The sequence below is a fragment of the Sus scrofa genome, chromosome 6 (genome assembly GCF_000003025.6).
Source record: "Sus scrofa isolate TJ Tabasco breed Duroc chromosome 6, Sscrofa11.1, whole genome shotgun sequence".
Taxonomy (NCBI): domain Eukaryota; kingdom Metazoa; phylum Chordata; class Mammalia; order Artiodactyla; family Suidae; genus Sus; species Sus scrofa.
Genome location: NC_010448.4, coordinates 59,270,924 through 59,293,357, shown reverse-complemented (window position 1 = coordinate 59,293,357; position 22,434 = coordinate 59,270,924). Strand labels below are relative to the sequence as shown.

The following is a 22,434-nucleotide window of genomic DNA, read 5'->3' as shown; positions in this document are numbered from 1 at the left end:
ATAGTAGTTTGTAAGGAATACATATTTTTATCCTTTTTTAAAAATTTTTATTTTTTAGGGCCACACCTGTGGCATGTGGAGGTTCCCAGGTTAGGGGTTGAATCAGAGCTGTAGCTGTTGGCCTATGCCACAGGCACAGCAATGCAGGATCCGAGCCGGGTCTGCGACCTACACCACAGCTCACGGCAACGGCGGGTCCTTAACCCACTGAGCGAGGCCAGGGATCGAACCTGCGACCTCCTGGATGCTAGTCAGATTCCTTAACCGCTGAGCCACGACGGGAACTCCAGGAATATATATTTTTAGATGAGGAAACAGGCTGATATATTGGAAAGACATAAGGAGGATTGCATCCGGATGCGGCAGCTGTATGATTGGGATCCGGGGGGTCCCTCCAGAACTGCGCCGCGCATTGCAGCAGGAAGAGCATAACTTTGGGGGACCCGCGCGTGGGCCCCGCCCCTCAACCCCTTTCCAGAGACATTGGCCACGCCCCCTGATCCGGCCCCGCCCCGGGCTCCCGAAACGACCATTCCCAGCTGTAGCTGCGCTCGCAGCCCGTCCCCATTGGTCGCTCCCCTGGAAGCCCCGCCCCCTGCCCCTTTCCGGAAGCTGCGTGTTGCAGCCGCGCCCGCCCTGCCCCACGTGTATCCCAGGCGGCGAGCCCCTAGCACCTGCTGCGGTTGAGGGTCTGCGGGCTGCTGCGGTTGGACCCCGGCTCCACCCGGCATGAACCGCTACATTCTGCCGCTGTCCGTGCTGGGCACGGCGGTGGGTGGCGCCGTGCTGCTCAAGTGAGTAGGTGCGGGCCCCGCGGGCGCGGGAACGGTGAGCAGGTGGGCGAGCTCAAGGCTGGGTGGAGCTCGCCAACCTCTCCCCGACCCTGGAGTCCTTCAGCTCACCTGTCCCGCGGTGGGCCGGGGGAATGCAGGACACCCTGGGCTCCGAGAGGGCAGGTCACGTCCCAAGGTCACCCAGAGAAAGGGGTGGGTCTCGGCCTTGGTAAACATTTTGGTCTGGTTGCTTCCGGGCTTTTAATGGATTAATTAATTCATTCAGCAAATACTTATTGAACACTTCCTAGAAGTCACGTCCTGGCCCAGATAAAAGGAAAGTGTATTCCACCTAAGCTCTGAATATCCGGAATTCGAGAAACAAATTAGTTTTACACTCAGTAAATGAAAAGATTGTATTGTATGAGTTATACACATACTGTGGTGCTTTCTGGTCGTTTCTAGGCTAATTCGCTTAAAAAAAAAAAAAAAAGACAAAACAAGGAATTAACAAGTCCAAACTCTTGGGTATAAAATAAACGACAAAGATACTTTGTACAACATGGGGGATATAGCACATATTTTTAAGTGTAAATGGCATATAAGCTTTTTGTTGTTGTTGTTGTTGCTATTGCTATTTCTTGGGCCGCTCCCGCGGCATATGGAGGTTCCCAGGCTAGGGGTTGAATCGGAGCTGTAGCCACCGGCCTACGCCAGAGCCACAGCAACGCAGGATCCGAGCCGCATCTGCAACCTACACCACAGCTCACGGCAACACCGGATCGTTAACCCACTGAGCAAGGGCAGGGACCGAACCCGCAACCTCATGGTTCCTAGTCGGATTCGTTAACCACTGCGCCACGACGGGAACTCCGCATATAACCTTTAAGAATTGTAAATCACTGGAGTTCCTGTCATGGCTCAGTGGTGAAGGAATCTCATTAGTATCCCCGAGGATGCCGATCGATCCCTGGCCTCGCTCAGTGGGTTAAGGATCCCGTGTTGCTGTGAGCTGTGGTGTAGGTGGTCAGCTGCAACTCTGATGGGACCCTAGCCTGGGAACCTCCATGTGCCGCCAGTGTGGCCCTAAAAAGACCAAAAAAAAAAAAAAAAAAAAAAAAAAAGTTAAAAAAAACTGTGCTTGTATCTTGTATCATTTTGTATATCAACTTCAATTTAAAAAACCTCGAAACCTCCAAAAAACAGCTGCCAAATATTCTATGGCAGCACGGTTGGGTAGAAGTTTCTGTGATGCTGAAAATTTTACATTTGTCCTGTTTATTATGACTTGAGCACTTCAAGTATGACTGTGTCGTGCTTGCAGTAACGGTGGAGTATCATATTGTACACTTAAAAATTTGTTAAGCGGGTAGAGCTCATGGTAAGTGCTCGGGATTAGCAACATGTAATTTACTGCAGTGACACGCGAGATCGGCTGGGAGGCCAGAAAATAATGGCAATATTGAAATACCTTTTTTTTTTTTCCCCTTAAGGGAAGGAAGGATGGACTGTAAATCTCTTTGCATAATGACTTTGGGTTTGTTTATCTGCTTGATGATGAGGCTTCATTTTGAACTTGTTCCTCCTGCTCTGAGAAAGTCTTTATTTTTGGTTTTGTTGGCTGGTATCTTGTTATTTATAAGCATGAAACTCCTGCTTTGTAAACATATATACATATTTTATAATGATTTTTATTTTTTCCATTATAGCTGATTTACAGTGTTCTGCACACTTTCTGCGGCACAGCAAGGTGACCCAGTCACACATACATGGATCCATTCTTTTTGCTCATGTTATCCTCCTCCATCACACGTGACCACACATAGTTCCCAGGGCTATACAGCAGCTGCTTTGTAAATATTAACTACCTTTTTTTGAAAGCTCTAGAAACATGAAAATAGTTTTTTCCCTGTAATAAAATTCATGGGCTGCTGTTTTTATTTTATTTTTTATTTTTTTTTTAAATTAAAAAATAATTTGGAGTTCCTGTTGTAGAAACGAATCCGACTAGTATCCAGGAGGGTGCAGGTTCGATCCCTGGCCTCCCTCAGTGGGTCGGGGATCTGGCATTACTGTGAGCTGCGGTGTGTAGGTCCCTCAGATCTCACATTGCTGTGGCTGTGGCTTAGCGGGGCAGCTCCAGCTCGGATTAGACTCCTAGCCTGGGACCTTCCATATGCTGTGGGTGCGGCCCTTAAAAAAACCACCAAAAACCTGGGACTGTAATTAAAAAAAAAAAATTTTATGGCCACACCTGTGACATCTGGAAGTTCTCCAGTTAGGGGTGGAATCAGAGCAACAGCTGAGGCCCCACAACAGCCATGGCAATACCGGATCCAAGCTGCATCTGTGACCTATCCCACAGCAATGAGGGATCCTTAACCCACCAGGGGAGGCCAGAGACAGAACCCACTATGTCCCAGTGAGAACTCCAGATAGAATGCGTCTCCCACCCCTCCAGGCTGCACCTGCACCGGTGCTGTATAGAAGTTTCCAGGCCGGGGATCGAATCTAACTGTGACCTGTACCACAGCTGCAGCAATCCTTTGCAATCCAACAAATCCACTGGATTCTTAACCCACTGAGCTGGGCCAGGGCTCCATAGAGATGAACTGGATCATTAACCCCCTGTGCCACAGTGGGAACTGTTTTTATTTTCATTCATACTGTGGTCTTTCAGTTCTGAACAAGGTAAAAAGCAAGTGCCAGCATGGGAAGAATGAGAGAAAATCGAGGAGTTCCGATTGTGGCTCAGGGGAAACGAATCTGATGGGCATCCATGAGGACACAGGTTCGATCCCTGGCCTCGCTCAGTGGGTGAAGGATGTGGCATTGCCGTGAGCTGTGGTGTAGGTCACAGATGCAGCTCGGATCTGGCGTTTCTGTGGCCGTGGTTCAGCTCTGATTCGACCCCTAGCCTGGGAATCTCCATATGCCGTGAGTGTGGCCTTAAAAAGACCAAAAAAAAAGAAAAAGAAAGAAAGAAGGAAAATTGAATGTCTTAGAGTGGAAAAGTATGGCTGTTAATTTTTATTTTATTATTTTTATTTTTGTCTTTTTGTGTCTTTAGGGCTGCACCTGCAGCATATGGAGGTTCCCAGGCTAGGGGTCCAAGTGGAGCTGCAGCTGCCAGCCTACACCACAGCCACAGCCACGCCAGATCTGAGCCGCATCTGTGACCTACACCACAACTCATGGCAATTCCGGGTCCTTAACCCACTGATCAAGGCCTCATCCTCACGGGTCCTAGTCGGATTCTTTTCCGCTGCGCAACAACAGTAACTCCTTATTTTTATTTTTTAACTCAGTGAATTTTGTTATATTTATAGGTGCACAGAGATCATCACAACCCAATTTTACAGCATTTCCACCCTAAACCCTCAGTGCATCCCCCCACCCCCCAATCTGTCCCCTTTGGAAACCCTAAGTTTTTTAAAGTCTGTGAGTCAGTATCTGTTTTGCAGAAACATTCATTGTATCCTTTTTATAGATTTCACATATGAGCAATAGCATATGATGTTGGTGTCTCACTGTCTGACTGACTTCACTTAGCATGATAATTTCTAAGTCCATCCATGTTGCAAAAAATGCTGGTATTTGGTTCTTTTTAATGGCTGAGTCATATTCCATTGTGTATATGTACCACATCTTCTTGTTCCACTCCTCTGTCAATGGACATTTAGGTTGTTTCCATATCTTGGCTATTGCAAAGAGTGCTGCAGTGAACATTGGAGTCCATGTGTCTTTGTGAGTCATGGTTTTCTCTGTATAGATGCCCAGGAGTGGGATGGCTGGATTAAATGGTAACTCTATTTGTAGTTTTCTGAGGACTCTGCATACGTTTTCCACAGTGGTTGCACCAATTTACAGTCCCACCAACAGTGTACTAGGGTTCCTTTTTCTCCACACCCTCTCCAGCACTTCTTGTTTGTAGACTTTTGGATGATGGCCATTCTGGCCGGTGTAAGGTGGTACCTCATGGTGGTTTTGATTTGCATTTCTGTAATCATGAGTGATGTTGAACATCTTTTTCTGTGTGTTTTGGCCATTGGTATGTCTTCTTTGAGAACTGTCTGTTTAAATTTTGTCCTCATTTTTTGATGGGGTTGTTTGTTTTTTTGGTATGGAGCTGCAGGAGTTGTTTATATATTTTGGAGATGAATCCCTTGTCAGTCACTTCATTTGTAAATATTTTCCCCCATTCTGTGTGTTGTCTTTTCGTTTTATTTAGGGTTTTCTTTGCTCTGCAGAAACTTTTAAGTTTAATTAGGTCCCGTTTGTTTATTTTTGTTTTTATTGTCATTACTCGAGGGAGGTGGATCTGAGAAGATATTTATTTATTTATTTGTCTTTTTAGGGCCACACCTGCGGCATATGGAGGTTCCCAGGTTAGGGGTCGAATCAGACCTACAGCTGCCGGCCTACACCACAGCCACAGCAACCCAGGATCCTTAACACAATGAGCGAGGCTGAGGATCAAACCAGCAACCTCACGGTTTCCAGTCAGATTCGTTTCTGCTGTGCCACAATGGGAACTCCCGGATCTGAGAAGATATTTCTGTGGCTTATGTCAGAGAGTATTGGACCTATGTTTTCCTCTAAGAGTTTTATAGTATGCGGTCTTATATCTAGCTCTTTAATCCATTTTGAGTTTATTCTTGTGTGTGGTGTTAGGGAGTGTTCTCATTTCATTCTTTTCCATGTAGCTGTCCAGTTTTCCCAGCACCACTTAATGAAGGGACCGTCTTTTCTCCATTGTATAGTCTTGCCTCCTTTGTCCTAGAATAGTTAACTATAGGTGCATGGGTGTAATTCTGGGTGTTCCATCCTGTTCCACTGGTCTATGTTTCTGTTTTTGTGCCAGTACCATACTGTTTTGATGACTGTGGCTTTGTAGTATAGTCTGAAGTCAGGGACAGCTGCTTATTTTTAATCAACTTCAATTAAAAATTAGCCAGTGGTACCTACTGTCTTGCACAGGGGCCTTCTCTTGTGTGGAGATGACATTGTTTATTTGGCCAGGTCCCCATTGGTGACATGTGGTTGTTTCCAGTATTTAGCCTTTGGGACATGGATGTAGAAGCAGAATAAGGCCCCCAAGGATGTGCCCAGGACCCGTGAATATGTTTCCTTTGCAGATGTCACTGCATTAAGGACCTTGAGATGGGGAGATTGTCCTGGATTTTCCAGGCAGCCCAGTGTCATCACTACAGTCCTTATAAGAGGCAGGGGAGTTCCTTGGTGGCTCAGGGGGTTAAGGATCTGGCCTTATCACTGCTGTGGCTCTGGTTACAGCTGTGGCATGGGTTCTATCCATGGCCCTGAGAGCTTCTGTACGCCATGGGCACAGCCAAAAAAAAAGGCGGTGGGGGGAGGCCGAAGGATCAGAGTGAGAGCCTCAAGGATGTTGTGTTGGTGACTTTGAAGATGAGGAAGCAGCCAGGAGGCCCCTAGAATCTGGAAAAGGCACAGGAACCGTTCTCCCTTGGAGCTCCCAGAGGAACACAGTTCTGCCACACCCTGATTTTTTTTTTTTTTTTCATCTTCTTGCCTTTTCTAGGGCCGCTCCTGCAGCATGTGGAGGTTCCCAGGCTAGGAGTCTAATTGGAGCTGTAGCCACCAGCCTATGCCAGAGCCACAGCAGCACCGGATCCGAGACGCGTCTGCAACCTACACCACAGCTCATGGCAACGCCAGATTCTTAACCCACTGAGCAAGGCCAGGGATCAAACCCGCAACCTCATGGTTCCTAGTCGGATTCATTAACCACTGCGCCACGACGGGAGCTCCGTACTGTGTCGTGTTCTTTACCTGCTGAGCCACAGTGGGAACTCCCCGACACTCTGATTTTATCCCAGCGAGACGCATTTTGGACCCTGACCCGCAGACTGCAGGAGAAAACCTTTGTGGTTTTAACCCGCCAGCTTGTGGTGACGTGGAACAGGGGCCCTTTATCAAGTGACAATGGTAACGTTCTGGAGGCTCCCTGACGCCAGGCCAGGGCGGGTCCTTTCCCCGTAACAGGACAGCGTCCCAGGCAGTTATGTGCTGTCATTGGCATCTCTCCGTTGGGGGAACACAGGCTGGCTGCCGTCAGGTCGCTGCCTGAGAGGCGCGCAGTCGGGGCGCCTGCGGTGACAGAGGCCAGGCCAATGGAACCGACCTGCTGTTTCTCAACCTTCAGGGACTTTGTTGCTGGAGGGGCTTGTCCCAGCAAGGCCACCATTCCCGGGAAGACTGTCATTGTGACAGGTGCCAACACGGGCATCGGGAAGCAGACGGCCCTGGAGCTGGCCAAGAGAGGTGAGGTCCGGACGGATGCCTGCTTCTGCCCCTGAGGCTCGGGGCGCGAGGTCTGCTGTGGATGGTTGGGTTTCCTGGAGGATTTTTTTCTTTTCCTTTCCTTTTTTGGCCTCCCTGCAGCTTAGGGTGTTCTGGGGCCAGGGATCCAATCCCAGCCGTAGTTGGCAACGCACACCGTGGCTGCAGCAAGGCCAGATCCTCACCCATGGTGCCCGGCTGGGGATCAAACCCTCGTCCCAGAGCTCCAGAGACTCCGCGATCTGGTTGCACCACAGCAGCGTCTCCTCTGGGGGATTTTAAGGCATCCAATTCTTCGGGTTGCAAGTAGCAGGAACAGACTCAGGCCAGCTTAAACCCCACAGCCTCGTGACCCTGGAAGAGGGGAAGGCGGGTTCAGGGTCTCCAAGGAGGCTGAGGACGTTTGGCAATTCTTTTTTTGTCTTCTTAGGGCCGCAGCCGCGGCACATGGAAGTTCCCAGACTAGGGGTCGAATCGGAGCTGAAAGCCGCTGGCCTACACCACAGCCACAGAAACACCAACTCCAGATCCAAGCCGTGTCTGTGACCTACACCACAGCTCACAGCAACACCAGATCTTTAACCCACAGAGTGAGGCCAAGGACTGAACCTACATCCTCATGGATGCTAGTCGGTTCCTTTCTGCTGAGCCACGACGGGAGCTCCCTTATTCCCCACCCCCTCACAATTTTTGCTTTTGCTTTTTCTCTTTGCATTGGCCTCCCTCTTGCCTGCTGCAGTGGGACTCAGTCCTAATGGCTGGATCGGGGCCTGGGTCAGAGGTTGCGGGTCAAGACCGGCTCCAGGCCCTGGCAGGCTTCCTGGCCTGGCGTTTTGCAGAACACCCTTTGATTTGGGTTTGGGTGATGTTTTTCTCTTGGTCATACTGGGGTTCTGGAGGAGGAATGTCCTTGGCACACGCAGGTGCTCCTTTTAGGAAAAGAGGAGGGGGGGGATGGGCCGGCGCCCCCGCCGCTGTCCTGAGGGCTGGGCTGCCTCTGGGGGGACAGACAAATCTGGGACAGGGTGGGTTCTGCTGCAGCCTGTGTAGGGGCAGCCAGGCGGGTGGGAGGCAGCTGGGTCCGCTGGGGGAGATGAGCTGCATAGATCTGCACGGGCAGCCCAGCCCCCTCCATCTGTGTTTCTTCTCACTTTTCTAATTTTTTTTTTTTTGTCTTTTGAGGGCTGCACTCGTGGCATATGGAGGTTTCCAGGCTAGGGGTCAAGTCGGAGCTGGAGCTGCTGGCCTACACCACAGCCCACAGCAATGCCAGATCCGAGCTGCATCTGCGACCTACACCAAAGCTCATGGCAACGCCAGATCCTCAGCCCACTGAGCGAGGCTGGGGATCAAACCTGCAACCTCATGGTTCCTAGTCAGATTTTTTTTTTTTTTTTTTTGTCTTTTTGCTATTTCTTTGGGCCGCTCCCGAGGCATATGGAGGTTCCCTGGCTAGGGGTCGAATCGGAGCTGTAGCCACTGGCCTACGCCAGAGCCACAGCAACACAGGATCCGAGCCGAGTCTGCAACCCACACCACAGCTCACGGCAACGCCAGATCCTTAACCCACTGAGCAAGGGCAGGGACCAAACCCTCAGCCTCATGGTTCTTAGTTGGATTCGTTAACCACTGCGCCACGACGGGAACTCCTCCTAGTCAGATTTGTTTTTGCTGCGCCACGACGGGAACTGCAGATTTTTTTTTTTTTTTTTTTTTTTAGGGCTGCACCTGCAGCATATGGAGGTTCCCAGGCCAGCAGTCAAATCAGAGTTACAGCTGCCTGGCCTATACCACAGCCACAGCAATGCCAGATCCAAGCCGAGTCTGCGACCTACACCACAGCTCATGGCAATGCCAGATCCTTAACCCACGGAGCGAGGCTGGGGATTGAACCTGCGTCCTCTTGGCTGCTCGTCAGATTCGTTTCTGCTGAGCCGCAGCAGGAACTTCCTGGGTACACATTTTTGCGTGGACTCGTGCTTTCATTTGTCTTGGGTACCTGTACTTGGGAGTGGATCTTTCTTTTTTAAGTTTTTTTTTCTGGTGTGGCTGTTGCAGGAGGCAACATCATTCTGGCCTGCCGAGACCTGGAGAAGTGTGAGGCGGCGGCCAAGGACATTCGCGGGGAAACCCTGAATCACCGCGTCAGCGCCCGGCACCTGGACTTGGCCTCCCTGACGTCCGTCCGAGAGTTTGCAGCCAAGATCAACGAAGGTAGGAGGGAGGATGCACCTGTGGGGCCGGCACCTGGGCTGCCAGGCTCGGGGCACTGATTACAACAGGCGGGTCCTGGAGCTGGGTGCCGTTGGCAGCTGTTTTCTTTTTCTTTTTACGTCTGCACCCGCGGCGTGGAGGTTCCCAGGCGAGGGGTCGAATTGGAGCTGCAGCTGCCGGCCTACACCACAGCCCCAGCCACGCAGGATCCGAGCCATGTCTGTGACCTACACCACAGCTCCTGGCAACGCCCGATCCCTGACCCACTGAGTGAGGCCAGGGATCGAACCTGTGTCCTCGTGGATGCTAGTCAGGTTCTTAGCCCACTGAGCCACAATGGGAACTCCATGCTGCCTGTTTTCATACAGCCAATGGGTGAAGATTTTACATTCTTTGCTGACATTTTCACATTGACTTACTGTACATGTTTCAATGGCAAGGGGGAAAAAATGCTATTTCATGACACCGTTAAATGGAATTCAGCTTTTCCTTTCCATAAGTAAAGTCTTATTGGACTTTATTGGGCAAATGCACAGCCCATTGGCTTATGTATTTCCGGCAGCTTTAGGCCCACGAGGGCGGAGCTGAGCAGAGTCAGACCGTGTCGCCTGCAAAGCCAACAGTATTCACTCGCTGGTCCTTTACAGAAAAGGGTGACTGATTCCCGCTCAAGGAAACCTAAGTCCTTCTGAGGGAGCTTGGATCCCGCAGGAGGCGGAGGCGGAGGTGGCTCTGATGAGGTGACAAGGGGTGGAAACGCTGACTCACCCAGCATTTCCTGAGCCCGTCTGCCTCTTGGGTGACACTGGGGACACACGTGCGTTGGACTCGGGCTCTGCTGAGTCCGGGCCGGTGACCTGAGGTGACCGACGGAGGCCCTAGAGGCCCAGGGTGCAGCACCTGCAACGCCCGCGTTCCTTGCCGGGTGTTTCTTTTTGCAAATCCAGGGCTCAGGCTGGCATTTTTCTGCACTTCTGTCACATCCACGCATGACTCGCTCTTTTCGCTTCCTGCCCTGTGGGCTCGGAACCGCTTGTGTATTTTTTAATTTTTTTTCCGAATCGGAATGAATGCTTCCAGAAAGTGCGAAGGGGGTTATAGCACGCCTGCCACTGACTCCCTGGGTGCCAACCCCACATGTGTGCAGTGCTTCGCCTCCTGGCCCTCTGGGCTGTTTATGCAGCCACGGCGTATGGGGGTTCCTGGGCCAGGGGTCGAATCAGAGCTGTAGCTGCCGGCCTCCAACACAGCCACAGCCACGCTGGATCCTTAACCCACTGAGTGGGGCCGGGGATCGAACCTACATCCTCGCCAATGAGACCAGTCAAGTCCTTAGCCCACTGAGCCACACAGCGGGAACACCCCCTTGGTGTTTTGTACCCAGTGGAGCCTGTGACACATCCAGTGCTGCCCTCTGCTTTTTCTCCTGGGTTCTCCCTCTTGGAGGTCTTCCCTTTTCTTTCTTTCTTTCTTTTTTTTTTTTTTTCAGGGCCGCACCCGCACCATGTGGAGGCTCCCAGGCCAGGGGTCGAATCGGAGCTGTAGCCACCGACCTACACCACAGCCACGGCAACGCGGGATCCTTAACCCACTGAGCGAGGCCAGGGATCGAACCTGTGTCCTCATGGATACTAGCTGGATTCGTTTCTGCTGGTTGCTGATGGGAACGCTTCCCTTCCTTGTTGTGGCTGCGTTGTATTGCGTTGCATTGCGGTGTGTGACTCTGACGGTTGGCTGTGCATGGCCATTTGACTTGCTTCCAGGCTTTCATTGCTAGTGGGTGCCCCCGGACACACAGCCCCTCGCACACAGGTGCCCCTACGTGTGGGGTCTCAGCAGCTGTTCTGTCTCGGGGGTCAGCCTGCATCGTCCGAGACAGGGGCCCCACCGCCCTCGCCACGGTTTTCTCGGTCGAGGCCCCTGTCTGCTTCCTTCCCAGCTTGTCTCACTGGAGAACTCCCTCCACGCAGGGCGCTGTGGGCTCGGCTCCCAGCCGCCCTGGACTCTTGGGGTTTGTCTGTGCCCAGTAGGAGGTGCTTAGAAAATACTTGGCTTTGGAGTTCCCGTCGTGGCGCAGTGGTTAACGAATCCGACTAGGAACCATGAGGTTACGGGTTCAGTCCCTGCCCTTGCTCAGTGGGTTAACGATCGGGCGTTGCCGTGAGCTGTGGTGTAGGTCACAGATGCGGCTCGGATCCCACGTTGCTGTGGCTCTGGCATAGGCCGGTGGCTACAGCTCCGATTCAACCCCTAGCCTGGGAACCTCCATATGCCGCGGGAGTGGCCCAAGAAATAGCAACAACAACAACAAAAAGACAAAAGACAAAAAAAAAAAAAAAAGAAAATACTTGGCTTTTTAAAAATTTTTATTGAAGTTGGAGTTCCTGTCATGGCTGGTATCCATGAGGATGTGGGTTCAATCCCTGGCCTCGATCAGTGGGTTAAGGATCTGGCGTTGCCATGAGCTGTGGTGTAGGTCACAGATGCGGCTCGGATCCGGTGTCGCTGCGGCTGTGGTGTAGGCTAACGGCTACAGCTCTGATTCGACCCCTAGCCTGGGAACCTCCATATGCCGTGGATGCGGCCCTAAAAAGCCAAAAAAAACGCTTTTTTTTTTTTAAATTGAAGTAGAGTTGATTTAACAATGTTGTTTTGGTTTTAGGTGTACAGTAGCGATTCAGTTATACATTATCTGTCTGTTAACCTATTTTTCAGATTCTTTTCCATTATAGGTTATTACAAGATATGCAGTAGAGTTTCCTGTGCTGTATATACAGTAGGTCCTTGTTTTTTGTTTTTTTTTTTTTTTGTCTTTTTGCCATTTCTAGGGCCGCTCCTGCGGCATATGGAGGTTCCCAGGCTAGGGGTCTAATTGGAGCTGGAGCCACTGGCCTACGCCAGAGCCACAGCCACGGGGGATCCGAGCCGTGTCTTCGACCTACATCGCAGCTCACGGCAACGCTGGATCCTTAACCCACTGAGTGAGGCCGGGGATCGAACCTGCAACCTCATGGTTCCTAGTCGGGTTCGTTAACTACTGCACCACAACGGGAACTCCATATACAGTAGGTCCTTGTTGATTCTGTTTTCTATAGGGTAGTTTGTATCTGCTAATCCCAGACTCCTGATTCATCTCCCCCTTTGGTAACCGTAAGTTTGTTCTCTACATCTCCGAGTCTCTCTTTGTTTTGGCAATAAATTGTGCGATTTATTAAGGTTCCGCATATAAACGATTCCATGGTTATTTGTCTTTTTCTAATTTCATTTAGTACAATCATTTCTAGGCCCATCCATGTTGCTACAGATGGCATTTTCTGGGTGTTTTTTTTTTTTTTTTTCCCTTTCTTTTTTGGCCACCCCACGGCATAGGAAATTCACAGGCCAGGGGTCAGATCTGAGCTGCAGGTATGATCGATGCCACCGCTGTGGGAGTGCTGCATCTTTTAATCCACTGTGCTGGCCCAGGGGGTCGAACCTGTGTCCTGGTGCTGCAAAGACACCATCCATCCCATGGCGCCACAGCGGGAACTCCAGTCTCCCTTTTTTATGGCTGTGTCTGTTGTATGTATGTAGCGCATCTTCGTCCATTCCTGTCACTGGATGGACACTGAGGTTGCAGAAGATACTGTTGAATGAATACTCATTAAGCCTTCCGCCCGGCCGGTTCTATCATTACCCCTTTTACAGAGGGGAACCTGAGTCACACGCTGTCCCCACGCCTGTCTTCCAGAGGAGGAGCACCTGCACGTCCTGATCAACAACGCTGCCGTGATGCGGTGCCCCCACTGGACCACGGAGGATGGCTTTGAGATGCAGCTTGGCGTTAACTACCTGGGTGAGTGGCATCGGCCTGGGGTGTGAGCAGGGGAAGGGGGGTGCATGAGTCAGACACAGGCTCCAGGAGGAGGGGCCCTTCCCCCCATCTCCAGGGTGGCCAGGCGGCCGTGGGTGGGGTCACCCAGTGGCTCAGGGAGTCACCTGTTCATCGTTGGACCTTCCGTCCTTCAGACCCTCCCTCAGCCTCTCGGCCTTGGGTCCCTTCGTTTGTCTGTCCTTCACCCAGCGTGTCAGGATATCCGCTGTCGCCCTGAATACAGCTGGAGTCCATTAGTAAGGGCGAGGCACATGGATCTCGGGTGGCCCCCAGTCTTAGAGGACTCGGGTTCATCCTAATGACCTCATTTAACCTGATCACCTCTCTAGAGCCCCTGTCCCCAAACACAGTCACACTCTGAGGTTGTAGGACCTCAACCTATTTTTAGTGGGGTTGCGGGGGGCACAATTCAACCCATAACGCAGGTGTTACCACCCTTCACCCCTATTGGCTGGGGCTCTGTCACATGACCTGGTGGAGCCACATGGGGCTCTGGGAAATGTAGTCCTTCCCTGGACCGTCTCTTGCAGCAGCAAACATTCTATCACCGGGGAAGAAATGGAGAAAGGCTCTCTGGAGACAGAAGCCCTTCTCTTCTCCAGCTGACCTCATAGAGGGTTGTCGCAGGGCTTGACATCTGGGGCGGGGGCGTTCTCTGTCGTGGGCACCATCTCGTGCACTGTGGGATTTTAGCAGCATCCCTGCCTCCACCCACTAGGTGGCAGCAGTACCCCGTCCGCCCTCATCGTGCCGCCCGCAGGATGATCAACGCCGTCTCCATACTGCCCAGTGGCCCCTGGGGGGCAAAGCTGGACCCTGTTGAGGAAGCTGGGTGGGTTATTGGGAGGATGACACACGGGGATGTTCGCAGTGTGGTCCTGGGCACATGGCCAGAATTCAGTACAATTTCTTTTTCCTTCCCGCAGGTCACTTTCTTTTGACCAACTTGCTGCTGGACAAGCTGAAAGCCTCTGCCCCCTCTCGAATCATCAACCTCTCGTCCTTGGCCCACGTTGCTGGGCACATCGACTTTGACGACCTGAACTGGGAAAAGAGGAAGTACGACACAAAGGCAGCCTACTGCCAGAGTAAGCTGGCGCTGGTCCTCTTCTCCATGGAACTGAGCCGGCGGCTGCAAGGTGTGTGCGCTGAGCCTCGCTCGTCTCCCCTTCCCCTTATTTATTTATTTATTATTTTTTTTTTGCAAGCAAACACCTCCCAGGACACCTGGGAGGGCGGAGAAGAGCCCCCTCTCTCTACTGTCCTGTAGGGGTTTTTATCCTTTCAAGATGGGGGGGCACCAAGGTGGGGTCCAGAAGGATGTGGTTTTCTCCCCTCGGCCTCACCTCGTTACCTGTATCAGTCCTTGGCCAATAGGGGTCTGAGGGCCGGAAATGCCCCGTAAATCTCATGGCTTCGTTGCCCTTCTCTTTGCATAGACTCGAGTCCCCATTCCTCTCGTTCCTTCTCTATCGGCTGAGGAGCGGGTAGAGGTGAATGTCCATCTGGGCGTAGGGACACTCCCCAGAGTTAACAGGGCCTGCGGGGACGTTTCTCCCTGGAGCCCTGAAGCTGCACGCGTTCATCAACGGCCACAGCAAAGGCGGCATCGAAGCCCGTGCTCCTGCAGACGACCTGAGTTAGGATTCTGCCTCAATCCCTCCTCTGGAGCTGGAGACTCTCACTGCGGGGTGGAAAAGGGGTGACAACCGCTCTGACTGCCTCCTGCTGCAAAGGGGCGTTGTCCGGGGAAAGCAGTTAGGTCTCCGCTCACGGGACAGTCGGGTGGGCTTCGATACGTTCCATTGGGCACCCCTTCCTCACCATTTGAAGCTTGACGGCTTTCTGTTGGGATGTAATGAAGCGAGAAGTAGTTAACTGTACAGGGTCCAAATAAAAGGATCAAGGTCACGGTGACAGCTCTGTTGAGCAAACCAGTTCCAGAGGGCGGCTCCAAAGGCTGGAGCTGGATCGGACATCCTATGAGCCTGCTGCCGGCGATCTTGCAGGGACCCAGACCCATCCTTACGCTGTTCTTCAGTATCAGCACTGAGAAGAAGGGCGTCCACCTATTGAGTAACTTTTTTTTTTTCTTTCTCTTTAGGGCCGCTTCCGCAGCATATGGAGGTTCGCAGGCTAGGGGTCGAATCGGAGCTGTAGCCACCAGCCTACACCACAGCCACAGCCACGGGGGATCCAAGCCGCATCTGTGATCTACACCACAGCTCACGGCAACACCAGATCCTTAATCCACTGAGCGAGGCCAGGGATTGAACCGGCAACCTTACAGTTCCTAGTAGGGTTCGTTTCCACTGTGCTACACTGGGAACTCCATATTGGATAACTTTAACAGGCTTAGAAGGCCTAAAGTTTGCCAGATCTCTGGCTGATGCCTGCCCACATAAGTGAAGGCCATCTCTAAATCCTTGAGGCAGGACAGTCCAAGTTAGTCACGTGGCGAATCTGAGGGGTCCTCAAAAGCAAAAACTGCAAAGCCTTAGCTTACAAGTGCTGGTGTGTTGGATCCGGATTCCCAGACGAGCCCCCAAGAGATGACACCAGAAAGATGCTACCGGAATCTGGGTTCTTGTTCACGGAGCCTGCAAATGAACTTGTGAGCAATGGTGTAGTGGGTCAGATCCCAGACGAGCCCCCAAAAGATGATGCCGGAAAGATGTTACTGGAATCCGGGTTCTTGTTCTTGGACTTCGCGAACACACAGGCAGCAAGCAAGCAAAGTCTTTTATTACAGGAAAGCGAACAGCTCCCGGGACAGCTGGGAGGGGAAAGCAGAGTCCCTCCCCTTCCCTCTAGCTCTGAGCCTGAGACAGTCAGGGCAGAGCAGGCAGATGTGGGGCACACTTACCACCATGCTCCCTGCTGGGGCCCGAGGCAGGCATCACTAATCAATCACCACACTTGGCTCTGCTCATCCTGCACAGGTATCTGAGCCTCTGCTGCTCTAGACCAGTGGACCGTGTGCCATATCTGCAGATGTTTTGGGCCGTCTGTTGGGGGAGCAGAGGCAGATTGGGTGTTGCTCCGGGCATCCAGCAGGCAGAGGCCAGGGATGCTGGTGAACATCTTACAATGCACGGGATATAGTGCCGAGGTCGAGGCATCTGTCCTTTGTTCTTGCTTCTCAGCGAGGGTCTGCGGGCCAGCAGCAGTCTGGGTGCTTGTCCTAACTGTGGCATCTCAGACCCTGTGCTGACCCACTGCTCCAGACTCGGGGGCATGGAGCCCAGCTGTCTGGGCTTCTCAAGCCCTCCAGCTGATCGTCACACACCCAGGTTCAGAGGCTCTGCCCTGGGCACTGGGGAAGCAGCTGCCCTGCAAGATGAAACCACAGATGTGGCACTTTCCGCCCAGGAAGGTGACGTGGATCCAGGGGCGCCCCAGAGCCCAGCGTGGGCAGCATCAGCCTTCCTGGAAAGGGGTGGACCTCCCTTCCTCTCCCACTCTTCCCGTCTCTCCCCAGGCACGGGCGTCACGGTCAATGCCCTGCACCCTGGCGTGGCCAGGACCGAGCTGGGCAGACACACGGGCATGCACAATTCTGCCTTCTCCAGCTTCACGCTCGGTAAGTCCCCTCCTGGCCTGGGCTCCCTTTGCTGCACCCCGGCCCTCTCCGCTGGGGGGCCCTCCCTCTGTAGAATCATCCCTTTTCCAGAGACACAGAACCAGAGGGTATCGCCATTTAGAGATTTCTCAGGGGACTGGCTCACGCCTCTCTGGAGGCCGAGAGGCCTTGCGGTCCGATCTGCGAGCCAGAGCTTCGGGGAAGGTGGTGGTGTCCTTCCGGCCCAACCCCAAAGGCCAGAGGGAGGCCCAGGCGGAGCCCCGCTGTCTAAGGGCAGGAGGGCCGGCCCCGCGCAGGGAGAAAGGGAACTCGCCCCCTCCTCCTTTCCGTCCTCCCAGCCCCCCGGGGGAGGGGGGGTAGGTTGCCCTTGGCCTGTCGATTCAAATGCGGCTCGCCTCTGCTCACACACCCTCGCAGACACCCCAGAAATAGTGTTGGACCTGCTGTCTCACCACCCTTAGCAGTCACGGTCCCACGTGAAGTGAACCCCGTGTCAGACTCTCTCGGGCTTTGCTCTGCCCCCCCCACACCTCCCATATCTCCCCCCGGTACCGAGTCACTTCTGTGTGTCTCTGCGGCCTGCTCGCCTCAGAACAGCCCTGGCAGACAGACCCGCTGAGGTCGTGGAGCTGACTTCTGGAGTCTCGCTGGGCTCGGGGCGACTCCAGTTTCATTCCCGACGAGCTGGGCCACCCAGCGCAGGGACCCCTCTCCGAGCCTCCCTTTCCTTATCTGCAGAGTGAGGGCCACAGGGGGGACGAGGAGAGGAGACCGCCTTTAAAAGGGCCAGCACCGTGCCTGGCCCAAATTTAGCCTGAATAAATCGAGCTATATCACTAGGGTTTATAAGCCTGGGAAACATTTAACAGGTGGGGACTGGGGAGCCAGGATCGCAAGCTGAGGCTGGCACGGGGACATTCACTACACAGAAGTTAGAGATGGGGTGAGGTGAGGACCTGGGGCCGACCTCGAGGAGGGGGAGCTTCCAGTTGTCTGGGAAAAGCCAGGGGGGCTTCCTGGGGGAGGCAGCTTTCAGGCTAGTCCCTGCATGTGGAAGTATCTGTCTGGGCAGTGTCAGGGAAGGGAACGCCTGCTGTAGGGAGCCCCGTGGGCAGAGGCCTGGAGCTGAGCTCCGTGGGACCCCAGAGAAACTTGCCACCACAGTGGGTGCTGAGCAGCCAGCAGATGGGGAAAGGTCTTCTGTCTCCCCCTCTAACCATGTGGACTGATCTCGCTGTGGGTTGATTGCAGGGCCCATCTTCTGGCTGCTGGTCAAGAGCCCCCAGCTGGCAGCCCAGCCCAGCACGTACCTGGCCGTGGCCGAGGAGCTGGAGAGCGTCTCCGGCAAGTACTTTGATGGATTCAGAGAGAAGGCTCCGGCCCCCGAAGCTGAGGATGAGGAGGTAGCCCAGAGGCTTTGGGCTGAAAGTGCCCGCCTGGTGGGCTTGGAACTGTCCTCTGGAGCCTCCGAAAGGGGACAGCCCCTCCCCAAGTAACCCCTGAAAGCCACCAGGGAGGCAGCGTCACGGTCAAGGGCGGAGCAGCCCCCAAACAAGGTTGACCGCCATGCTTGCCGCACCCGCTAGGTGGCAGTATTGGCCAAGGAATGCTGGCTGCCAGGCCCGCAGCACCCGCTAGGTGGCAGTATCGCTCCCTTCTGGCCACAGGTGGGCACCTGACCCGGGGCTGCCTGGTGAGCTGTGCCATCAGATGCTTCCCTCGGGAATCTAAACCAGGAACCTCGGAGGGTGGTGTCACCTCTGTCTGGCGTGGGCCGCGTTGGGGACTACGGCCAGTGGGCAATTTGTCCGCCAGATGCTTGAGCTCATGCTTCCTGGTGGGGCCTTGACACCTCCGTCTCCGCTCCAAGCCTTGGCGTCTCCAGCCGCGAGCTGTGCGCAGTAAGGAACCCGACTACCTCATCGGACGGCGGTGCCCGAGTTCTTGCCTGGCTCGGGCGAGGGCAGCCGCACACCTTCCCAGTGGGCGCTCACCCGGGACCTGCCGTGAGCCAGACGCTGGCGAGCGATGCCCCGCCGGGAACGGGCTGACTCTGATCCGGCCTTGTTATTCGAGTGACGCTGGGGGCGGCGTGGCGGGGGAACCTCTGCGGAGCCAGGATGGCTGGGGTCACGACCTCTCCAGTTCCTGTGGTGACTTCAACCATAGACTCTCCAACTTGCTCCTTAATAATAAAAATGAAAACATTAGCTGAGTCACTGGTTTTATTTTCCTGCGCTGTGTGTGTGTGAAGTGCCAATGAGCTGCACAGAAAGAACTTGTATTTCCTGCATTTAGGAAGCTGGGTTATTGGTTTAAATGCTGTCAGGACAGCAAACGCTCACAAGTCCAGACTTAGGGATGAAAGGTGCCCCTCCCTTTCACATGGCAACAGTCCCTGAGGTCTGGGCACCTTCCGTGTTAGAAACCGGCTGACACTTGGCTCGGGCACAACTAAGAGAGGAGCACCGCAAAACGCAGTCCTCAAGATCTGTCTGTCTGTCTCGCCCAGGGCAGGCGGTACGTCCCGGGCCAGCGAATGAACCTGTGCCACGGCCGTGACAATGCCAGATCCTTAACCCCCTGTGCCACCAGGGAACTCCCAAGATAAAAAAGACCATTTTAACATTAACAAAGGTAATATTTGAGATAGATGTGGACACTGGCATTGCTGCCCATCATCCTACAATACCCAGAATGACAGCTAGCGATCCTGTGCCCAACGCCAGCAGTGCTGAGGGAGGGGAGTGGTGGAGGAGGAACACTTTAAAAACACAGCGAATTTTCTTTCTGTGACCACATCAGGTGGGAGCTGGTCCTGGCAGGCAGCTCTCACGTGGATCACACCTCCATTGATGCCTCCCCCGGGTCTTTTGCGACAGTGGGCTGGACATAGCAAAGGACTCCCTTTTATTTTTATTTCTTTTTTTTTTTTTGGCATGCGGAAGTTCCTGGGCTGGGGGTTGCACCCACAACACAGCAATGACCTGCTGTAGTGACAACACTGGGTCCTTAACCCACTGCACCACAAGGGAACTCCTTTTTAATTTTTTTTTGGCAAGTGACTAACGTCTAACAAATAGACGGGACTAGGGCAAAGGTGTTGGGATGTCAGTCCCGAGATCAGGTTACCAGGTATCCTGGGCACTCCCGCCCCATCTGTGCTCACTGATGAGCTGGCTGCCCTGCTCTGGGTGGACCCTGGAGGGGCCCCCGTGGCCAGGAACAGCCAGATGGGACCTGAAGCGTTAGTCCAACACGTGGGAGAAACCACGTCGTGCCAACAGCCGTGTAGACGGGCTTGCTGTGTTCTGTTGGTTAGAAGAACGTAGCAATCCAGCAACACAGAAAAGGAGGGGACTCCTGCCAGGGTATGAACCTTGGGAGGTGAAAATTGTGGGGGAGCCCCCTAAGAGCTCTCCTGTCATAGCAATATATATGCTTGTATGACCCTGGTGGGCTGGGGATAAGTGCAAACCCCAGGTTCTCTAGGTGCATGTGCAGGACTCACCCGGGGTGATGGGGTCCCCTCTTCCACAACCACAGTGCCATGACAGATCAGGAAGGCAGCAGCGACAATGCTAGGGTCCACCGTCTCACCTGTAGACATTCACATTTCAGCAACAGCAGTGCCCTTTATAGCAACCCCACCCCCCAACCCTGGCCCAGGATCCAATCTAGGTCACGTGTTGGAATAGCTGCCCTGTCTCCTTAGCTTGATTTATTTCTTTTTTTTTCTGGCTTTCTAGGGCCGCATCTGTGGCATATGGAGGTTCCCAGGCTAGGGGTTGCATCAGAGCTGTGGCCACTGGCCTACGCCACAGCCACAGCAGATCCTTAACCCACGGAGCAAGGCCAGGGATCGAACATGTGTGCTCATGGATGCTTGTCAGATTTGCTTTAGTTTCAAGTGTACAGCAACGTGACTCACATATATAAAACTGTAATATACACAGTTCAGCTTTTTCCATTACAGGTTATTCTAAGATATTGAATACAGTTCCTGGTGTTATATAATAAATCCTTGTTGCTTATCTGTTTTCTTTTTCTTTACATTTATTTTTATTTTTGTCTTTATTCTCAAAGTTTATTGTTGGAGTCAGTTCCGATCTACTGGGGAGTACAACTACGTCTCAATGTGTGCTATAATAACTCCAAGCTATTCTGCAAAATAGTTGCACTAGGGCTCTGTAAGGCATAGACCATAATTAAGTCAATGGAAGAAGGAGCCCAGAAAAACCCTGACAGTAGAGCCATGACTCTAGTCAAGTTCCAGTGCTATGCAACCTGCATAAATTTATTTTTAAATTATAGTTCATTTACAATATTGTTTTAGTTTCAGGTCTACAGTAAGGTGATCTATATACATATATGTAAACCTATAATAGATGATACATAAAAACCTGTAATATGTATATTTCAGATTATTTTCCATTATAGGTTATACTCTATGTATTTAGTATCCAAGATACTGAATGTAGTTCCTGGTGTAATACAAATAAATCCTTATTATTTATTTTCTTTGTCTTTCCTTTTTAAAAATTATGATTATTTTTTACAGTTGCACCCATGGCATATGGAGGTTCCCAGGCGAGGGGTCGAATTAGAGCTGTAGCTGCCAGCCCACGCCAGAGCCACAGCAACTCGGGATCCGAGCCACATCTGCAACCTACACCACAGCTCATGGCAACGCCGGATCGTTAACCCACTGAGCAAGGGCAGGGACCGAACCTGCAACCTCATGGTTCCTAGTCTGATTCTTTAACCACTGCGCCCTGACGGGAACTCCTATGTTGGGTTCTTAACCCTCTGAGTCACAACAGGAACTCCTAAATTTATTTATTTTTTAATTAAACTATAGTTGACAATGTTGTACTATTTGTCTTCTGTACAGGCATTTGTCACTGTTACTCTCACATTCCCAGGCCCTCTTCCTGAATCTGCATCTCCCTGGACCAACTCCAGGGCTAAATGGTTTGTCCAAAGACTGCAGCCCCAGGGATGTTCCCCTGGCTCCTTGTCCCTGCCTCCCGGGCACAACCCTAGTTCCTATCTGTACCAAGTGCCTATGGCTGTGGTGACATGTCACCACAAACTGGGTGGTTTAAGCAATACACATGTATCCTCTTACAGTTCTGTGAGTCCAAGTCCGAAAGGGGTCTCTCCAGGCTGAAATCAAGGCGCGAACAGGGCTCATTCCTCCTGGAGGCTCCGAGGGAGGGTCCATTTGGCTGTTTATTCCAGTTCCTGAGGCGCCTGCACTGCTTGGCTTGGCAGGGGTGGCAACCGCAGGCCAGGTCCTTCTCAGGCTACCACCTCTCCATGTTGCCCTCTGCCACTTCCCTCCCCTCTTTTTTTTTTTTTTTTTTTTTTTTTGTCTTTTTGCTATTTCTTTGGGCTGCTCCCGCAGCATATGGAGGTTCCCAGGCTAGGGGTCGAATCAGAGCTGTAGCCACTGGCCTATGCCAGAGCCACAGCAACTCGGGATCCGAGCCGCATCTGCAACCTACACCACAGCTCATGGCAATGCCGGATCGTTAACCCACTGAGCAGGGGCAGGGACCGAACCCGCAACCTCATGGTTCCTAGTTGGATTCGTTAACCACTGCGCCATGACGGGAACTCCCCTCCCCTCTTTTTTTGGTCTCTTTAGGGCCACACCCACAGCA

General features: G+C 52.6%; 1 protein-coding gene and 1 long non-coding RNA gene across 2 annotated transcripts; one reads left to right on the top strand and one right to left on the bottom strand.

Moving 5' to 3' along the window:
* RDH13 (retinol dehydrogenase 13) lies at positions 219-18,975 on the top strand. The gene is made up of 7 exons (XM_021094989.1): positions 219-794; positions 6,958-7,076; positions 9,153-9,308; positions 13,039-13,143; positions 14,109-14,321; positions 16,664-16,765; positions 18,017-18,975. Exons 1-7 carry the CDS (start codon positions 730-732, stop codon positions 18,259-18,261), a joined length of 1,005 nt encoding a protein of 334 aa, XP_020950648.1. The 5' UTR covers positions 219-729; the 3' UTR covers positions 18,262-18,975.
* Positions 18,817-22,139, bottom strand: LOC110261050. Its single transcript, XR_002344813.1, has 3 exons — positions 21,897-22,139; positions 20,277-20,365; positions 18,817-18,950 (listed from the first exon to the last, which is right to left on the bottom strand). It is a non-coding gene; the product is annotated as an uncharacterized LOC110261050 (long non-coding RNA).